Source organism: Halichoerus grypus, chromosome 11 (genome assembly GCF_964656455.1).
Source record: "Halichoerus grypus chromosome 11, mHalGry1.hap1.1, whole genome shotgun sequence".
In the NCBI taxonomy this organism is placed as follows: domain Eukaryota; kingdom Metazoa; phylum Chordata; class Mammalia; order Carnivora; family Phocidae; genus Halichoerus; species Halichoerus grypus.
Genome location: NC_135722.1, coordinates 53,539,749 through 53,559,760, shown reverse-complemented (window position 1 = coordinate 53,559,760; position 20,012 = coordinate 53,539,749). Strand labels below are relative to the sequence as shown.

At 39.1% G+C, this 20,012-nt stretch overlaps 1 protein-coding gene across 3 annotated transcripts in view; it reads right to left on the bottom strand.

Moving 5' to 3' along the window:
* Positions 1-552: 552 nt before the first annotated feature.
* The window catches only part of POLD3 (DNA polymerase delta 3, accessory subunit), a 95,899-nt gene continuing 76,439 nt past the window's right edge, over positions 553-20,012 (bottom strand). For all 3 annotated transcript variants that reach the window (XM_078058548.1, XM_036092182.2, XM_036092162.2), the window contains exons 8-12: positions 16,956-17,121; positions 14,201-14,307; positions 7,414-7,526; positions 5,936-6,011; positions 553-1,364 (exon numbers count right to left, since the gene is read on the bottom strand). In XM_078058548.1, coding sequence (XP_077914674.1) covers positions 1,162-1,364; positions 5,936-6,011; positions 7,414-7,526; positions 14,201-14,307; positions 16,956-17,121 — 665 coding nt within the window. In that variant the 3' untranslated portion in view covers positions 553-1,161. The remainder of the gene's footprint in view (positions 1,365-5,935; positions 6,012-7,413; positions 7,527-14,200; positions 14,308-16,955; positions 17,122-20,012) is intronic.

The following is a 20,012-nucleotide window of genomic DNA, read 5'->3' as shown; positions in this document are numbered from 1 at the left end:
TCCATAAGTAACAAATGAAAATGTTTTACTTGCTGTTTAGTCCTATTAACAACTCTGTCTCTCCATCTTTTCTTGTGGCAGCCCGTATTTTTAGGCAAATGGGACGGTTAAAAATACAAATGAACAACCTCTGTATAAAACTGTGTGCTTTATCTCCCTCATTACATTCCTGGAAAATTGCTGTTTCTGAACATTCAGGTTCCTCGAGAAGGAGAAATTTTTCTTAACTATTGTACTCTGCATGTGGAAAGGGATTTCTCTTTTTAGCCTCCATTTCATTGCCTGGGTTTCACTCTCTAGGTATTGAGAGTGGGAGAGGGGAGGACACAAAAATCACAAAGAGCAGTGTAAAGCATGCCCTGCGTCAGCAACATGGCAAGGCCTCCACTGTCATCAAAGCTGACACTAAGTAATTTCTGATGGAGCTGAATGTCCCATTACATTTCTATTTGTGCTCTGCCTGAAGCTTTTCCCTACCTACTAATTGCAAATGAAGGTCCAGAGAGCTTTTGTGAAAGCGGGGAGAACACAAGCAATGTGCTGGTCTGTAGCCAGGAGTCAGTGTACTTTATAACGGAGGAAGAGAGGATTAAAGGATTACAGGGGGATTTTTGTTTCAGCCTTTAGTCCAACCAAGATTTAAAAGACTTACAGAAAATGGCTTCATACAGAAGTATGGTAGTGGGGAAGGGATTATAGGGGGAGTGGTAAACATGTCCAGTAAAAATCAGGGATAAATGAAGACCCACACAAGTCCAGAGAATGCAAAGGAACAAGGAAGAATACTTCCCGAGCCGTAAGTGCTCAGGGCACAGGGTGGGTAGGGCCCAATGAATTAGCAACTAAATGGCTTCAGTGATAATTCTGAAACCTGTTCCAATTTATTTTTGGAGTGAATTCTTCTCCAGAACAGGTCAAAGATTGTGCTTAAAAAAATGTCCTTAGAACACAACGGCTTCTTAAATATTCTTTTGCCTCTTGCTTCCAGGTTCTTTCCCTTTGGTTAAAAACCAGAAACAGTATAAACCTCACAGGATGGAAGAAGTCTTTTGATAGAGGCAAGGTGAGGCACAAGATGAACTTACACAGTAAGCGAGAGTCTGTCTGTCTTGGTCTTCTCCTTGGACCACTCCATGTCTCTGACTTAACAGAGTCGGCAGTTCACTTCCTCTGGAAGAAGCCAGTAATGGACACTTGTCTGTTGGCTTTGCCCAGGGCAGCAGTCCCTTTCTTTGGGCCCTTTCGTTCTTCTTTGGGTTCTTTTTTCACAGTCATAGTAGAGGGTCTGTGTACAGAGGAGGTCTTCATCTTAAGCTCCTCTTCACTATCAGTGCAGGATTCACTCTCGTAGACTTTTTCAGTCACTGGCAGAATAAGGAAAAAATGGGATAGGAATGGGTCGAGTCATTTAGAATACTACCATTAAGAGAATGATATGTCTTGTTCACTCTGATTCCCTTAGATCCTCTGATAACGGCAGGTGTGCTCACCTAGTCCTGAAGCTTTCTCCCATTGGGAGATCACATCTGGCCACAGGTAGGAAGTATGTATCCTGAGCTCACACAATCTCTAGTTGGGGTTCAGAAACAACATTCGACCTTACTGTCTCATGCTATGTCCCATGCCTTTCAATGGGCCCTTATCCTTTGATTGCCCAAATTCTGCATTTGGGTCCTGGTCTATGCTAGCTAACTTCTGAAACTCTGCACTGGAACTGTCTGTATCTCAAACACCTACTTCTACCTCCATGCTTTGACTAACTTCTTCAGTTTCATTTCCCTGACCAACAGTGCCTACCTATTTCCATTGTTGGTTTCCCTGGCCCTAATCTCTTCTCTATTTGCCAGTCCCCATCCTGTCCAACCAGGCTCACAGTTACGGACCCCCTTGGCTAGCTCTATCCTGATACCATCCACTCTGCACATCCTAAGTACAAAGAATTGTAGATTACTCAATTGTTCAGTTCTTAGTTCTGAATGACTCAAGACTTAGTAGTGGTCTACATCATGAAGATAACTGCCTCAAGTGAATTCAATCGTATGACAAACTTGATAGTTTTAAGTAAGGACAGTGGTAAAATGAGAAACAAAGTTACCAATTCTCTGAACTCCCTATCAGCCAAAGGCATAATTTGCCTTTTCTTATACCAATAATATCCACTGATCCCTTCCCAATGGAAACTTTGAAAAGTGAGCAGTTAGTACAAAGACGCTGAAAAGGGCACAGGCACTAACTTCGGACAATGATGTCACAGAACTGATGAGGGTCTCTTCAGTATGACTGCAGTGCACAAACCAAACACGAGAAACAGTATAATGCCACCTTCCTGTGACTTGAGAGAGCTGCAGCAGCTGTATTAACATCTAAATTCTTTCTCAGCCCTCCTGGTTGCAGCAGGAGGATGAAGAGAAACAGTAAAGGAAAACATCTCCTCTTCGCTGAACACAGTAACCTAATATGCATAATAAATGTTCAAGCGATTGAAGTGAAAGGTATTTTTCCCATTAAAGAACAATAACAGTTTTAAGCACTTAACTACTGATTGTTCTTTCTAATAAAATATATTAGTCAAACTGTTCTAGAGGCAGTGGCTTTGGAATCAAATATATCTGCATTCTCACATCTATCCTGCCACTTACATTTCTCAAACTTTTGATGTGCATCAGGATCACCTGCAGGGCTTGTTAAAACAGATTGCTGGGTTCTATTTCCAGAGTTTCAGATTCAGTAGGTCGGGGATAGACCTGAGAATTTGCTTTTCTAACATGTTCCCAGGGAATGCTGGTCTGCTGATCTGGGGACCACACTTTGACAATCACTGTTCTTTCCTCCCCTGTAAAATGGGGATAACATCGCCTCACGGAAGGTAGGGATGCACCTAGTAATCTTAGGCAAGTAACCTTCCATGCTATTTCCCCCCCCTCACAATGGGAAAGCCATCTTGGAGGTCAACTGGCTATTGCCAGTGGAGCATCCCTTCTCCATATCCATCTAATCCCATTAAGGTTGCATAATTAATGGTTCCCTCCTTAAGAGTTCCTAGGATTTGTCATTACTTTCACGAGCCTAGAATTCACTTTGCTGATTCCTGTCAACTTAGAGGCTAAAAACACTGATAAGCTTTAAATATATATATAAAGTGTTCTCAAAGGCCTTATTACTCAACTGTCTTCCACAGACCAGTGACATTAGAATCTCCCATGAGTTTACTAGAAATGCAGAATTTCAGGTCCTGCCCGAGGGCCTACTGATCTTTAGCAAGATCCTCAAGTAATGCATATACTCAGCCAAGTTTGAGAAATGTTGCTCTAAGATACTTAGGGAATTCCCATGGCATACCTATTAGTTCAGCAATTATGATCCCTGAATACCACCACCATCTCATAGGCAAATTGAAAAGCATTATGTAACTGGATTATTGGAACAAGCTTATGAGCTGCTATTTACTCAAAATCTCAAATTAGGAAAGTCTGAAGAGTCACATACAGATATAAAAAAGAAACAACTTACTACTAGTTGGTGGTATAAGACTTGCTCCTTCATAAGGTGTATTTTGTATTCAAATGACAGCAGGTCTATAATATTGAACTCCAACATCAATTAGCTCATTATTTCATTACTTATTACTGAAACCACTGGTTGTCTCATTGCCAATTCTGTGCAATGCATTGCTTGGGGGAGTTAAAAACCAGTCAGGGCAACACCAACAAAATTTCTTAAGCAGCACACTTGGTATACCTCGAGAGCTAAAAGAAGGATTTCTGTATTCAAAGCTGTTTTACTTCAAACTACAGGACAAAGGAGATTTCAACTTAAAAGATACAGAATCTTTATTTTAACTGAATAACATGCAACTGTTCTGACCTGCCATAAAAAAGAACCCAGTTTACATGGGTAACACAGAATTATTCTCTACTCAAACAACGTTTTGCTCTTAGAAATCCACCTTGTCTAGAAGTCTACCCCAAACTTATCTCAGGCGCTCAACTCCCCAGTCCCCGTAGCAAACTCACAGAAAGGGAAAGACCAGTTTTTAAAAACCCCGTACCAACTCTGATCCAGCAGAGGACAGGGTAAGCCCCCTGTGCTGGTACACTTGGAATAGTCTGAACAGAGAGAGGAAAGCCCAACTACTTTGTTGGTAACAGGAGCCAAGATTCATTAGGTTGAGCTTGGACTAAAAACCTTAAAAAAAAAAAAAAAGGTGCTATGAGAGCACAGTTTTCATTGTTGCATCCAAGGCTCTTAATAGTCCTATCTGGAGACTGGAGTGCAAAAAACCCACATCCCATTACCTGGCCCAAACTTGAGTGCTGTGTTTTGAACAAAGCAATAGGTAATTAGCCACAAACTCCCAGTGAATGCTCACAATGATATAGCTGACATTTTTCTTTTGGGGTAGAAGGAGGAAAAAACTGGCAGTGATGCTTTTGTCTCTTAAATTTAAAAGAAAAAAAAAAAAGAACTTCAATAGTAAATATATATATCATCAACAGTCAAACCAAAAGGCTTAAAAAATACACTATTAAAAGACTGAAAGCAAACAAAACAAAAAATAAAAAAACAACCCTACTCAAAGTCTGGAATTCATAAGCTCACAAAAAATTTTGGCACTGAAAAGACAAATTTCCACATGTAAGGAATTTTATTCCCCAATCATATGCTACAATTAAAATGGCACAGGTGTTTTCAGAGGACTGGGAGGTGGGGAACAATGAGATGGAGTTCACACCAGCTCTAACAACCACATATCCTAGGAAAAGTGGATTCTTCAGAGTTGATCAATTTTTTTAAGACGAAAGTTTGAACCAGAAAAGGAAAATCAAGAAAGAAAAAATACTTCTTTAGGAGACCAAGTGCCGCAGGAAGGGAGAAACTACAATTATGGGCTATCCAACTAACAAGGGGTTTACAAACCTAAGCCCACAACTCTTTCTAAACACAAAAGGACAGTATCAGGACTGGAGCATCCTATCGGGCTGTAAGTGCGAAAATCCCACAGAAGTGTGGGTTAACTGCAGAAGGGAAGGGCAAGCTTAAACAATGGCTGAAGAATCAACCTATAACTCAAAACCTAAATTCTAATTCCCCTCTAGGTCACCATAGAAAGCACAGGCTTTTACCTAACATGACTTACAAACAGGCAACATAAAGGAAATGATTTGGAAGAGTCAAACCCCTCTGTAGAACAAATGGGACAAAATACCAAGAAGATTCTTGACACTCTCTTCAGAGTCTCATCATCTGTGGGGGCTTCTTTTCCACTGTTCAAATGTATAAAACAACCATTGTAAAAAAATAAAAGTTTCTCAATGTCTGTAACAACATTTTAAGTTGGTATTATGGTTTCCATCTTGAAAGTGTTTTTTTTTTTTTAAAGATTTATTTATTTGAGAGAGAGAGACATGGATAGTGAGAGAGTGCAAGCAGGGGGAGGGGCAGAAGGAAAGAATCTCAAGCAGACTCCCCACTAAACAGGGAACCTGACACTGGGCTCGATCTTATGACCCTGAGATCATGACCAGAGCCAAAATCGAGAGTCAGACGCTCAACCGACTGAGCCACCTAGGTGCCCCGAAAGTGTTTTTAAATGTTACCTCACCTGCATCTTAACTACTCCACATATAGGCAAAAATGGGTATTTTACATCCATTCCATAGATCAAGAAACTCCCCACCAGAGGTGATGTGACATTCATCCAAGATCTCAAAGCGCATTTCTATAGCATATGGCCCAAACAAGCACCCATGTTCTGACTTTAGTTGTAGTGTTCTCTGCACTCTTGCTACTCAGAGTGTGCACCATGGACAAGCAGCCTGGCCTCACTTCAGGGTGTCATGTGCACACTCAAGTGTGAGGAGCATTGCTCTGTAAGAGATTATGGCCTCTCTATGGTAATCATCTCTCTAGATTTGGAGCCAAAAACTCTTCTTACCTATGCAGCCTTCCTCATCCACAAAAGTTTTCGATTTCAGCACCCGCTTTCGTTTTCTTTTTTCTCCACTTGAGCTCTAAAAGATCACAGGAAGATCAGGTTACATTTGGTTGACCAATGTATGTACAGAGAAAAATAACAAAAGCTTTTTAATCTACAACAATCACCTTCCAATATTCCATGATGATAAAAAGTTGAATGAGGAACTCTACCCATTTCCTTTTAGGGACCAGTCCTACCACACAGACAAGTTACGTTCTTGTATATGCAAGCTAAATATTTAGGAGATAAAAAGTAGCACGTTCAGCAAAGAACTGTGTTCATTCAACACAGTTGAAGTCAACAAACTTTTCAACTTCACAGTTGAAGTCAACAAACTTTTGTTGAATAGCACAGGCACCATGGTTAAAAAGACCAATAGGACAAGGACCTTAGTCGGGGAGACAGACCCCTGCAATCCACTGTAGTTAGGCCTTTAATGGAGGGGCTGTGGCAGACATTATGGGAGCACAAAGGGAACGCCCCTAAACCAGATGAGAAGTTTCCATGGCATCCCCACTTGCTGTAGACACTTGCTATTTTATTTTTTTAAAGGTTTTATTTATTTATTTGAGTGAGAGAGCACAAGAGGGAGGGAGGGAGGGGCAGAAGGAGAGGGAGAAGCAGACTCCCTGCTGAGCAGGGAGCCCAACACGGGGCTTGATCCCAGGACCCTGGGATCATGACCTGAGCCGAAGGCAGACGCTTAACCAACTGAGCCATCCAGGTGCCCTGATACTTGTTTTTTTTAGACTTAACACTGCAACATTGCCCCCATATAATTTAGTCTCACACACTATTACTAGTACCAACGTCCTTTTATCTCCACTGGCCTTTCATCCATTTTCTCCTCAGCTAACGAAGAAATTAGTGCAAAAATTTAAATTACAGTTTAATACAATGACTTAAGGAAAACTAAAGTCATAAAGGGAAAAAAAAAAACTTGTTAGCACCCTTCTCCTCGACTCTTCTTTATCTACACTAATAGATGCAGACAAGGTGCAGATGAAGACCATTCAAAACTGTATTTCCCCATCTGTTGCCAGCTTTTCTCACCTTGCCCTTCCAGAAGAGCAACAGACGTGCGTAAGTGTCTGTCCCATTTCCCACCCTTCGCTCTGATGCAGGCAACACCTGAGTTTGTACAATTCCAACAGGAGCGGGCAGCACAGCAGCCCTGATGCCGGAGGTCATGAGAAACAAAACTGCTCCCAGACCTCACCCCTGCAACCTTCCTAAGACTCTGCCCCTATAGCTGAACCCTCGCTTCAGGTACGAGGCCATGCCCAGTCTGTGGTACCCACAGGAGAACAAAATGAGACAAGAGCCATCTACTGGTACCGGTGAACCGTACAGCAGCGACCAATTCAGCACAGGAGTTTCAGGTTCTTGGGCAATAAAGGACAGATGGAAAGGCAACCATCCCAGTAAAGGTTTACCTTGATAGAAGGAGGCTCCGGTTCAGTATTTGGCAGTGGTTCCGGAGGTGGAGAAGGAGGAGGAGGTGGGGATGGTGACTCAGCTTCATAATCCCCAGGAGAGTCTGGTATGACTGAAATAATGAAACAAGCTTAGGTAAGAGAACTGGGGCACTATCTGGTACAACACCTCCAATGGCTTTTTAAACTTCCATGTCCAACAAAGGACATTTTGCAAGCAGTAATTCATGACAACCAAGGGCTCTGCAGTTATATATCTTTAAAATATACATTTTCTTGGGGCGCCTGGATGGCTCAGTTGGTTGAGCATCCAACTCTTGGTTTCAGCTCAGGCCATGATCTCATGGGTCATGGGATTGAGCCCCATGCTGGGCTCTGTGCTCAAGGGGAGTCTGTTTGAAGATTCTCTCCCTCTGCCCCTTCCCCTGCTCACTCTCTGTCTCCACAGGTAGCTAAATCTTTAAAAAAAAAAAAATACACATTTTCTTAATTTTATACAAAGAAAACCAGAGAATTAAGAATTATTAAAGCTGGAATATACCTTAGAGATCTTTTTTTTTAAAGATATATAAATTTTTTAAAAAAGATTTATTTGAGAGAGACACAGCGAGAGAGGGAACACAAGCAGGGGGAGTGGGAGAGGGAGAAGCAGGCTTCCCACTGATCAGTGGGCCCGATGTGGGGCTCGATCCCAGCACCCTGGGATCATGATCCAAGCCGAAGGCAGACGCTTAACGCCTTAGCCACCCAAGCACCTCAACCTTAGAGATCATCTTAACTAAACTTTTTATTTTACAGGAGAGTCAGGATATAAAGTTGTTTTATTTTTTTTTTATTTTTCCTAAAGATTTTATTTATTTTTTGACAGAGAGAGAGAGAGAGGGAACATAAGCAGGGGGAGTGGGAAAGGGAGAAGCAGGCTTCCCGCGGAGCAGGGAGCCCGATGCGGGGCTTGATCCCAGTACCCTGGGGTCATGACCTGAGCCGAAGGCAGACGCTTAACGACTGAGCCACCCAGGCGCCCATAAAGTTGTTTTATAAATATCCACTGATCATCCACCATGTGTCATGTATTCCACTTACAATTGTTTCATTTATCCTCACAACAACCCTAAGAAACAAATATTATTCGCACATTACAATTGAGTAAAAAAGAGACTCAAAGAGGTTAATGAACTTGCCAAGGTCACAGAGCTTACAACTGAAACAGGAAGTTTTCAACCCCAGTCAGTCTGATGCCACAGCCTTACTAGTCCAACTACCCTGTGTTGCCTCACCATTCAGGGCAGACATTTTAAGATTAAGTGGATATAATTCTCAGATTATATCAAATGTTCCATCCCAGAGTCTTTGTGACTGTGATGTAAGGATTATTTGCAATCACCTACAGATGTTTGTTAGACTGAAATTTTCCAGCTGACCTTAAGAGCACAAACTTTGAAGAAAAAACTACCCTAAAACAGTCACAATTATAGCTCTAACAACTAAGACTTGCTCAATATTGTACAGCGCAGCTATTTCTAGTGATTGCCCATTGATGAGGTTTGCTTTGCTACAGTGAGATTAGCAGGAAAGAACACTTTTGGGAAGGCAACATTGCTCTGGAAGTGGTATCACCCGAGAAGAGAGCATCACCAGAGAGGGATCCCATCATTCCTGAACAGTTCCAGAGATAGTGGTTTGTATAAGGCTCATGAGAGAGGAAGTGAAAATCCTCAGCTGACCTATTGCTTAATCATCACAAAGAAATTGCTGGTAAAAAGACTGGGTAGCTGCTTAGCCTCACCTGCTCCCTGAACCTCCTGGCTGTATTCAGATTTTTAGCACAAGTCTTGGATCTGAAATTCTCCCAACTGATTAGGTCAGTGTTAAAAATTATGACAGTGGAGGGTTCAAGGCCAAATGACCTAAAGAGGTGAAGCAAAACAAAAGCCAGAACGAAACAATAAATTATACACTTCAGTATGAAATGGGCCCCAAAACTTTATAAGCTCTGGGAAACAAGAGTCAGAAACATATGAGGAAAGTGGTCCAGCTAGTAACACAGCTCTGGGAGGCTAGAACATGACAGGAGCTCAAGTAAGCAAAGAAGTCAAACCACAGAACCAAGCTCCCATTTTTCTGAAGGTATAGCAATTAAGAAAGCTGTACACATGTTTTTCACGGGCAGGAGGAAAGTTTACATAGTGAGAAAGCCAAAGAAAAGGAATTTTGAGTACTCACAGTAATAAATTTAGGAGTTTTAATTCTATTTCCACTTCGGTAACCATGAAAACACTTAATCCTAGTGGCACCCTCTAAGACCCCTCTCACTGAACTGTATGGAATTGTTTATCTAGATTCCCCCCAACTCTAACCTCCAGAGAGGCAGAAACATCACAATTTCCCTGGCACTGAACACAAATAACAATATATATATATATATATATATATATTTTTAAGATTTTATTTATTCATATGAGACACAGAGATACAGAGAGAGAGAGAGAGAGCATGAGCAGGGGGAGAGGCAGAGGGACGCTGAGCAGGGAGCCTGATGTGGGGCTCAATCCCAGAACCCTGGGACCATGACCTAAGCGGAAGGCAGACGCTTAACTATCTGAGCCACCCAGGTGCCCAACAAATAACAATATTTTTAAATAAAGGAAAACAATCATTTTCTGAACTACATTTGGGATGAGGGGCTTCTAGGTCAAGGAAAAGTCAGCATATACCTCCCTCTCCCTTCCACATCCACCCAAAGAGAATCATTACAATGATGACAAAGGAATGAAATGCTGTAAACCTGCCCCTTCACCCCCATCCCCACCATACCAGGGAAGAGAAAAGAAGAGGGAGCCAAGAACTTGGAATGAGTAAGAATTTTCAACAAATCCCCAAAAGATGGAAGGCAGATGGGAGAAAGTTGACAAGAGAAGCATCAGTCAATTAGATGAGTCAGATAGGAGAGGTTACTATCTATTACAAAACTTCTATTTTATCTGATTTTTCAAATTGTGTATCACTTTGTTTAAAAAAATGTTTTTATGTAAAATATTTTAAGAAAGGAAGGATAGGGAAAACAACTAGAATTTTCTGGGCTTTACAAACAATAATCATTCATTCTCATAATAATCCCACAAAATCCCTATTCCTATTATTTGTTTTAAAAAAATTTGCCCACATTCATATGCTAGAATCCATGTCTGCCTATTTCAGTCTTTACCATCAAGGCAAGCATTCTCCCTTGATGTATTTTTAGTGACATAAGCATAAGGAATGTTTCATACATTGGTGTAGTTTAAATATATTTGCAATGAATTTGCAGCTCTTCAGATAAAAGGTACTCAAATAGTGAAATGTAACACTTATCCCAGGAAAACAACCTTTGTTGGTGCAGAATAAGAACTGTGGTAAAGGGGCGCCTGGGTGGCTCAGTTGTTAAGCATCTGCCTTCGGCTCAGGTCATGATCCCAGAGTCCTGGGATCAAGCCCCGCGTCGGGCTCCCTGCTCGGCGGGGAGCCTGCTTCTCCCTTTCCCACTCCCTCTGCTTGTGTTCCCTCTCTCGCTGTGTCTCTGTCAAATAAATAAAATCTTTAAAAAAAAAAAAAAGAACTGTGGTAAAATTAATTTTAAGGATCCAGTGATGTAACCACTGTTTAATCATATAGAGTTCTATGGCAGAGACAGGTAATTAGAAATCCTGGAAATCATTCATAGCTTCCTAGGAAATTTTTTAAACTACCTATCTGAACCTTTTAAAAAGAGGAGGGTCATTTGCTTAACATTCTCCATAAGCAACTGGCAAAAACTGAAAATGTTAGCAAAAACTTAAACATATCAGTTAAAACTATTTTTTCCTAGTAATGTAGACATTACTTTTAATGTGATTTCTTTCTGGGTCTGGCCTTTTCTTGTTTTACAGAGTACGTAGAACTGCTTAACGTGCTCATGCCTCTGCCAGGAAGAGAAACAAAGGAAAAGTCCCTTAAGTAGAGAGTTAAACATACGAAGTTGAACAGAACTTTCTAAGAAGAGACTTACTACTGTTAAACACTTACTGAACACCTCCATAAAAAAAGTGGGGTGAATAGTAAGAAAACCTGCTATGTTAAGCACTGTCCTGGCACTGCTGATATATCTTATTTGATGTTCATAAAAAACCTACACAGTGTGTGACAACCTCCCCAATTTAGAAATGGAGAAACAAAGAAATGGAGAAGTTAAATAATCTGCCTAAAGTCATACAGTAAGTGGAAGAGGTAAGATTTAAATTCAGGTCTGTTTGACTCCAAAGTCCCTGCCATTTCCTCCACTCCTGTTGCTCATCTGCTAATTTCCAGCTGAAGGCAGCATACTGAATAACATATATTGGTAATAAAATGGTAATAGGTTAGAGACAGTGTGAAGGTTTAAATTAAAGCTCATTGGCTTTGAGACAAAGAAAAAATTTAGGAATAAAATGGCAAAGGTTTATAAATTTAGTCAGATGCTAAAAATTATTTTTACTAGATAAAAAATCTGACAGCCTCTCATCTATATTATCTATTATTATAGATTGTCCACCTCTATCACATCTCTTCTCACTTCTTTCCAAATAACCCCACTCATATTTCTAATCACCCACAGGTATTATTTTTGTGGGCTAAGGATCAGAACTACAGAGAATATTTCAGAAGTATGTAATGAGTGCTCAGTCAACCACAGTAATTCCTTGACTTAGAGTGGACTCCTTCACTAGAGTATCTAGTTTATCTAGTTTATCTTTTCCAAAGTACATTAGGCTGATGGCTTGAAAGACTCTTCCAGAATCTTCCCCAAGTCCTTTTCCTGGTTGGAAATACGGAAGATTAATCCAATTAGCACACATTCCTGTTACTTCCTAATTATTTTCCCGTGTATCTGCATGGAATTCCCTCTATTTCTCCTCAATTCTTAACTGGTCAGAATGTTCCTTGATGGTTCTTGTTTAATCTACATGCTTGGGTATCGTCCTTTCAGTAGTCTTGGTCAAAGCATTTTGATAAATGACATGGAATGAGTATAGAGCAACTGCCCCTCTGGGATGCTCACAATGCCCTATCCCTACCCATTCCAGAGTCATTAAAAAACCCTAGCTCTGGTGGGCACTATACCTCTCATGGGATATCAGAGGCCATAAACTCCAACATGTAAGCATGGCTATTAGGATCTAAATCCATGGAAGAGTCAAAGATGTACCCTCTATCACAGATTTAATCTCCTTGTACAATTTCTTGGGTCTGGTTCATTTCTTTTACTTTATGATCATCTGTTTATATAATTAGCTTTTTCACTCATTTGTACATGTACAGTTGCTGAGTTGCTTTGGGGGAACCTCTGTTGCCATTTTCAGTTCTTCTTACAGCAGTTTCTGTTAAGAGGAGAGTCTAGCAAGTTTATTTTGTCAGCAGAATAGATTACTTTTTCTTTGTTATTCTTCTTTAATCTCTTTTAGCATCAGTTTGTTTGTCTTTGTACCTTCACCTGATGCTGACTTCCTTTGGACTAGATCTCCCTAACCCCTCAAAATGTTTTATACCCAGTATGGTAAAAATTCATGGAGAACTGATTACAGAAACTCAAGCTTTTCACCACTGTTCTCAAAGCAGGGTAGAATTCATCTGGCATATGAGTTCAACAAAGGCATCTTTCTCTTTAACAGCCTCCTCTTTCTAGACACCTTCATTTACACATTTACACTCTTTGGGAAGAGATCTTGGCTCTTAGGATACTTGATATTATTTGAAAAGGCACATTAATTTTCCAGGTAAGAATCTTGCCCTTATTCTGTTTATCTTACAACAGTGCCCACAGCCTAATACTGAAAGGGTCCATGGCATCATTCCCTTTCGACAATGATACTATAGAGTCTTAATCTTAGCACAGTTTTACTTATGTAGTGTGGACCACCACCATACCACCAACACCCTTCATGCCTACAATATTACCCGTTTTAAAAGATTCACATGAAGGTAGCCAAAGGAAGATCTCCACTTCATTTTTTAAAAAGAAAAGCTCTTTGATAATATATATAATAATAATCCTTTTTTTAAAAAAGATTTATTTATTTATTTATTTGAGAGAGAGAGCTCGAGAGGGGGGAGGGTCAGAGGGAGAAGCAGACTCCCCGTTGAGCAGGGAGCCCAAAGCGGGACTCGATCCCGGGACTCCAGGATCATGACCCGAGCCGAAGGCAGTCGCCCAACCAACTAAGCCACCCAGGTGCCCAATAATAATCCTTTTTCTCTTACATGTTCGTTATTTTGGCACATTACCAGAAAATGATGGTTCTGGTCAAAAGGCTAAAGTAGACTTTAATGGTGCTCTATGCCTCTCAACACTAGGATTGCTACTGTCATTGTAACCTATAATAAATTACTTTTTAACTCCTTAAGCATAATAAGAATTGACCCATGCTACTGACTAAAATGTTTGTGTTCCCCCAAAATTCATATGCTGAAGCTCTAATCCCTAATGTGATGGTATCTGGAGGTGAGGCCTCTGGGAGGTAATTAATGGAATGAGATTACTGCCCTCATAAGAGACACAAGAGAGACGATTTCTCGCTCTACCACATGAGGATACAGCAAGAAGGTATCCTACAAACTAGGAAGAGAGCTCCCACCAGGAACTACACATCAGGCAGTGCCTTGATTTTGGACTTCTCAGTCTTCAGAACTGTGAGGAACAAATCTGTTTTGTTTAAGCCACCCAGTGTATGATATTTTTATTATAGCAGGCTGACTGAGACAATCCCACTAGCCAAAAATTAATAGCAATGCCCACCTTCATCTTCACTGCTATCAGACTCAGGAAGTTTGATTCGTCTCCTCTTTTTCTTCATATTTTCAGTTTCTTTTGTCTCATCATCAGATAACTCCACTCGCTTCCCCCTGTTGGCATCCAGGAATAATTTAAGCATGTTACACAAAACAAAAATATAAGTATTTATATGCTACTATGAGTCTTGCTTCATAACCCATGGTCTTAATTCCAGAGGACAGAAGAGTCAAAGTAGACCAATAAGGATTCTTTTTAAGGACACTCTGCTAACTGACCACAACTAAGTCACTCAATGGGTTGACCAGAATTAAACATTTTTCTAGCTCTTTATATTGATCATTGGAAGCTACTTACCAGCTCATCAAGAATCATTACAAATTCCTACAAATTCCTTCTTACTTCTCCTATTGGCCTTTCAACCATTCAACAAGCATTAAATAAGCAGCTACTAAGTAGAGGCTCTTGGCTAAACACAGAGGATGAAAGATGAAGAACACTGTTCTCAAGAAGCTCTGGCAGGAGAAATAAATAGATATAAACACCACCAAATATAAGACAATGTGATAGATATTACTGGACAAATAAAATGTTATGGGACAAGACTCTTACTTGAAAACTGAAAGCTAAGTGGAAGTTTATCAGATAAAAAGGGGAGACAAAGATATTAAAGAGAAAAAACCAAATATTTTAAAGAGAAAATATGGGCAAAGGCATAGACCTAAGACCTTAACGTGATTCTAATGACATAATAAAAAACCTAGACTTCATCTTGTCATTAGTTAGCTCCTCTGGATACTCTACCACCCTATTCAAATATGTATGAGATATAGTTTTTATCTTCAAGTAACTTATTTCTTATGTAACTTTAAATATCAACTTATTTTTCTACCTCAAGCTAGAAAAAAACAAACCTCAAATGAGTAGAAAAAAAATAATAAAGAGCAGAAATCAATGAAATAAAATAGAAAAAAATTAACAAAGCCGAAAGTTGTTATTTTGGGGCAAAAGATTAACAAAATTAATAAACCTTTTTATAAGCCTGATTTAAAAAAAGACAAAACTACATATTACCAATATTAGCAATGAAAGAATGAAGGAATCTGTAGTGATAAGTACAGATTCTATAGATACTCAAAGAATAAGACTATATTAGGAACTTTATGCCAATAAACTCAACAACTTAGATGAAATAAATTCCTTTAAAAATATAACCAAAACTGGGGTGCCTGGGTAGCTCAGTCAGTTAAGTGCCTTCGGCTCGGGTCATGATCCCAGGGTCCTCAGCAGGGAGTCTGCTTCTCCCTCTGCCTCTGCCTGCACTCCCCTCTGTCAAATGAGTAAAATCTTAAAAAAAAAAAAATATATATATATATATATATATTTAAAAAAAAAACAAAACTGACCCAACAAGAACAAGAAAATTTAAATAGCTCTATTTAAAGAAACCAAATTAATAAAATAAACCTTCCCACAAAGAAAACTCTGGGTTTGGATTCACTGGTGAATTTTATCAAATCTTTAGGGAAAAAAAATAATACGTATATTACATAAACTCAGATAATAGAGAAGGAAACTACTCCTGACTAATTTTATGAAGTTAGTGTAACTTCGATACTGAAATCTGATAAAGACATTAACAGAAAAGAAAATAACTGATCTACAGACCTGACAGATGCAGCAGCAAAAAAATCCTTATAATACTAGCAAATAGAATCCAACAATTTATAAAAAGGATAATGTCTTATGACCAAAGTGAAGTTTATCTCAAGAATGCAAGGTTGGTTTAACATTTAAAAACCAACGAAGGTAAATTCACCACATTAACAGAAACACCAAATGAGCATCTCAATAAATGCAGAAAAAGCATCTGCCAAAATTCAGCACCCGTTCATAGAAAACCTCTGCAAACTAGGAAGAGAAAAAGATTGCCTCCATCTAGTAAAGGGCATCTACTAAAAACATACAGTTAACATCATACTTGGTAATGAAATACTGAATGCATTCCTGGCTATAACCATCAACAACGAGTATCTTACCCATGGGCTAGGGGACATTTTAATCTACCCGCATCACATATTCCTGGGGATAAGGCCCACTGGACAGAGCCTTGACCCTCTGAAACTTCAGCATTTTGTTGATGTTTTCTACTACAGTAGCCCCAGCCTTGCTACAGAAGTTAGGTATTTCTGGGCCTATCAGTGCTGACAGTGTCTTTAGAATTTCTTTCAACAGACTAATTCCTACCAACTATGAGGTAGTGTCTCAAATTCCTGGATCCATTTTTAACAGCTTGTGTGCTTTTTATTTTCTTTTCTAATTACATTTTACCACTTGAAAAATAAACTCATTGATATAAAAAGAAAACAAAGAACTTTTTCTCTTAAATTTGACTGGAAACAGTAACCCCTCGCCTGGCAATCTGAAATGAAAAACAGACACACAGACACAATCAGGCATACTTATGCCATGCCCACAAATTTAAAATGAAGTAAAGAAAAAAAGACAATCAATTTAGATAGATGGGGCCCAAAAAACTGGCTTTGGGCTCTAAATCATCTAAACTGGCTGACTCCACAGTTCAGTTTCACTAGATAAGCTACTGAGCTTCTTTCTCCATTTTGGTTATACAGCTGTATCCCTAAGGCACTGAGTAGGATTTAGTACTCAACTGAAAACTGCCTGCTGTCAATAAGCCCAAACAGACCTTCTCACCCCCAGCAGAGACACTCCTCCCCCACACGCAACAAAATTTTCCTACCTTTTTTTTTCCTTCTGCTGCATCTTAACAGGCTCTGCTTTTTTGCTGGATTTCTTCAGGCCTGTAGGGGCTGCCAGGTTTGGTTCAGTGACAGACACTGGAGGTTGCTCCACTATTTTTTCTTCTTTCACTGCTTGTTCTGAATCCAAATTGACTTTAAGTTTATCTACAAAAACAGTAGAGCAGATGATATATAACTTCATCATGCAATATTAATCTATCATTCCTCTGACAGTCTACTAAGTGCCAAGTAATTTGTTAGGAGCAGGGGCTAAAGGGATAAAAAACAGTCCCTGTCCTAACAGAACTCAGGGTCTAGTCAGAGAACATGTCTCCTTTCCAACTACCACTCTAGCTCTGTTTTCATTTCTGCCTCTTGCTAATCCCTCATTATATCACAGCCCCCAGGCCAAATAATAGTAAAAGCAGGGCTTACAAAAAGCAAATACAACTTTATGAGCTAACATCTTTCTCATTTATTAGATGAGAAAATTAAGAGTCTGGGGGATAAAAGATGTTTCCCAAAGTACACAGCTTACAAATAGTGACAACAGAAATTTGTACCAAGATCTTACTTTCTATTATATTCTATATTCTTAAACCTGGATACTCTTATCATCTCACTACTTATCTTAATGATATAATTAAAAGACTAGTTTGTTATCAGAAAAGTTTGAGTCATACTGTTTTACTCTGGGTAAGTTACCTAAAAGTCAGTCTTCTCTGTAAAAACTGAAGTAATATTTATGAGACTATTTTAAGGATTAAAAGGGATTAGTATGTGAGGTTATACACAAGGTAACTTACTCCAAGGTAACACTGATAGAAAAGGTTAAGAGTCAGGATTTGAACCTAAGTCAGTTTAACTCCTCAAAATCCTTACCTCTTTCCCTACACCAAGCTGAAAAACACAAAAACAACTACTATGCTGCGCAGAGGACTAAGAAATGCAAGCAAGATGGGCCTAGCCATCTGAGAAATTACAGAAGAATAGCCTTCCTGCTATATTTAGTGACAGTTTTTTCAAGAGAAGTCACAAAATACTCTCAGAAAGCTGTAAACAGCCTGAGGCTCTTCAATAAGTAGCTTTGGTTATATGCTGTAAAATAGCTTAAGCCAGCTATAGTGTACAAAAAAACAATTGCTATCTTAGCCTTGGCCATTACACACAGCTTAGTTTAATAATTTATAAATAAAGTATATTATGTGAAAGAACAGATGATGGATAAAAATATAACACGCAATCTGTTTATACTTTATTTTTTGAAGACTTCACTGAGAATTCTGAATGGTGGAATTCACTAGAGAATTGCAGCATTCTCTCCCGCTTTTTCAAAACTGCTGTTCTCAAGTATCAGTACTTCTCAAACTTTTCCACCAATGGGAGAGTAAACATGCATCTCCAGGGGGTCCAGAGTCAGTAACTGACCCTCAAAAAGCGAGTTCTCTGAAGTTGCATATATATCCTTAAAGTTTATGCAAATTTTGCATTCTGTTACAGAATTTATATCCTATTGACAGCAACTGTTTTAAAATTACAAAAAAAACGTTAACTATTTCCTACCTCCCTGTTGGGGTAAGGAAAGAGATGCTATTGCATCAAGTCTACCAATTTCAGCAAACTGATCTTAATTAAAATACCAGTGACCAAACAGATTTCAGCATCCAGAGTTTTTACTCTCTGTCTTGGTTTCACAGTATTTGAGGAACTCCTAACTCATTCACATATGCAGCTACAAGTGACCAATTAGCTGGTAAAAAGGCAGCTCACTGCAACATTTTCAGACTACAATTAAGGAAAATTTAATCTCTATTTTTTCCTTTTTATCTGAATGATCAAGTCATTTGTATCATTTGACTAATTAAAAGCATCTCCTTTTTATACTCAAGAAAATACAAAACACCTTTACAGGATACAGATGACTTCTTAATTTTGTCACCAATGCTGTAATTTTTTTCACATATAAAGCATTAAGGTTCTTGTTAATGAGATAATTTACATACCAGAAAATTCACCATTTTAAAGTGTAAAATTCAGTGGTTTTTAAAAACTGCAAACATCACCACTATCCAATTTCAGAACATTTTCATCACCCCAAAAAGGAACCCTGTACCCATTAGCAGTCACTCCCCAATCCCAACCCAGCCCATGACACTAATCTACTAATATTCTACATTCTGTCTTGATAGATTTGCCTATTCTGGACATCTTGTATAAAAAGAATTACACAATATGTGGCCTTTCCTGTCTAGCTTCTTTCATTTCACATGTTTGAAGGTTCATCCATGTTATAGCATAGGTTCATGCCTTTTTTATGGTTCAATAATATTCTATTGTGGGAGGCCTGGGTGGCTCACTCAGTTGAGCATCTGACTTCGGCTCCTGAGATCAAACCCCACATCGGGCTCCCCACTCAGCAGGGAGTCTGCTTCTCCCTCTCCCTCTGCCCCTCCCCCACTCGTGTTCTCTCTCTCCTCTCTCTCTCTAATAAATATTTTTAAAAAATAACAGTAATATTCCATTGTGTGGTTATATCACATTTTGTTTATCCATTCATCAGATGATGGACCTTTGGGTTGTTTCCACTTTTTAGCTATTATGAATAATGCTATGAACATTTGTGTACAAGTTTTTGTGTAGACATACAGTTCTAATTCACTTGAGTAGATATGTAGGAGTGGAAGTGTTGGATAATTGTTTAACTTTTTGAAATACTGCCATGCTGTTTTTAGAATAAGCACATCATTTTATATTCCTCACAGCAATGTATAAGGGTAACTGTTACACTTGCTATTGTCCAGCATTAAGTTTTAAATGCTTCAAGTCCCCACAACTCTTTCCTCCAACTCTCATTTTCATTGCAATGATCTTGTCATGTGTCAAATACAATAAAAATATTCATCATTTTATTCTAAACATTCATCCCTGAAAAAACATCTGTTAAATAAATCAACTCTAGAAGCCATTCTTTTTATTAGGTAAATATTTAATTCTTTTATTTTATCCAGTTCTCCACTCCCTCTATTACTGTTACTGTCTGCCTAGCAATTATAATC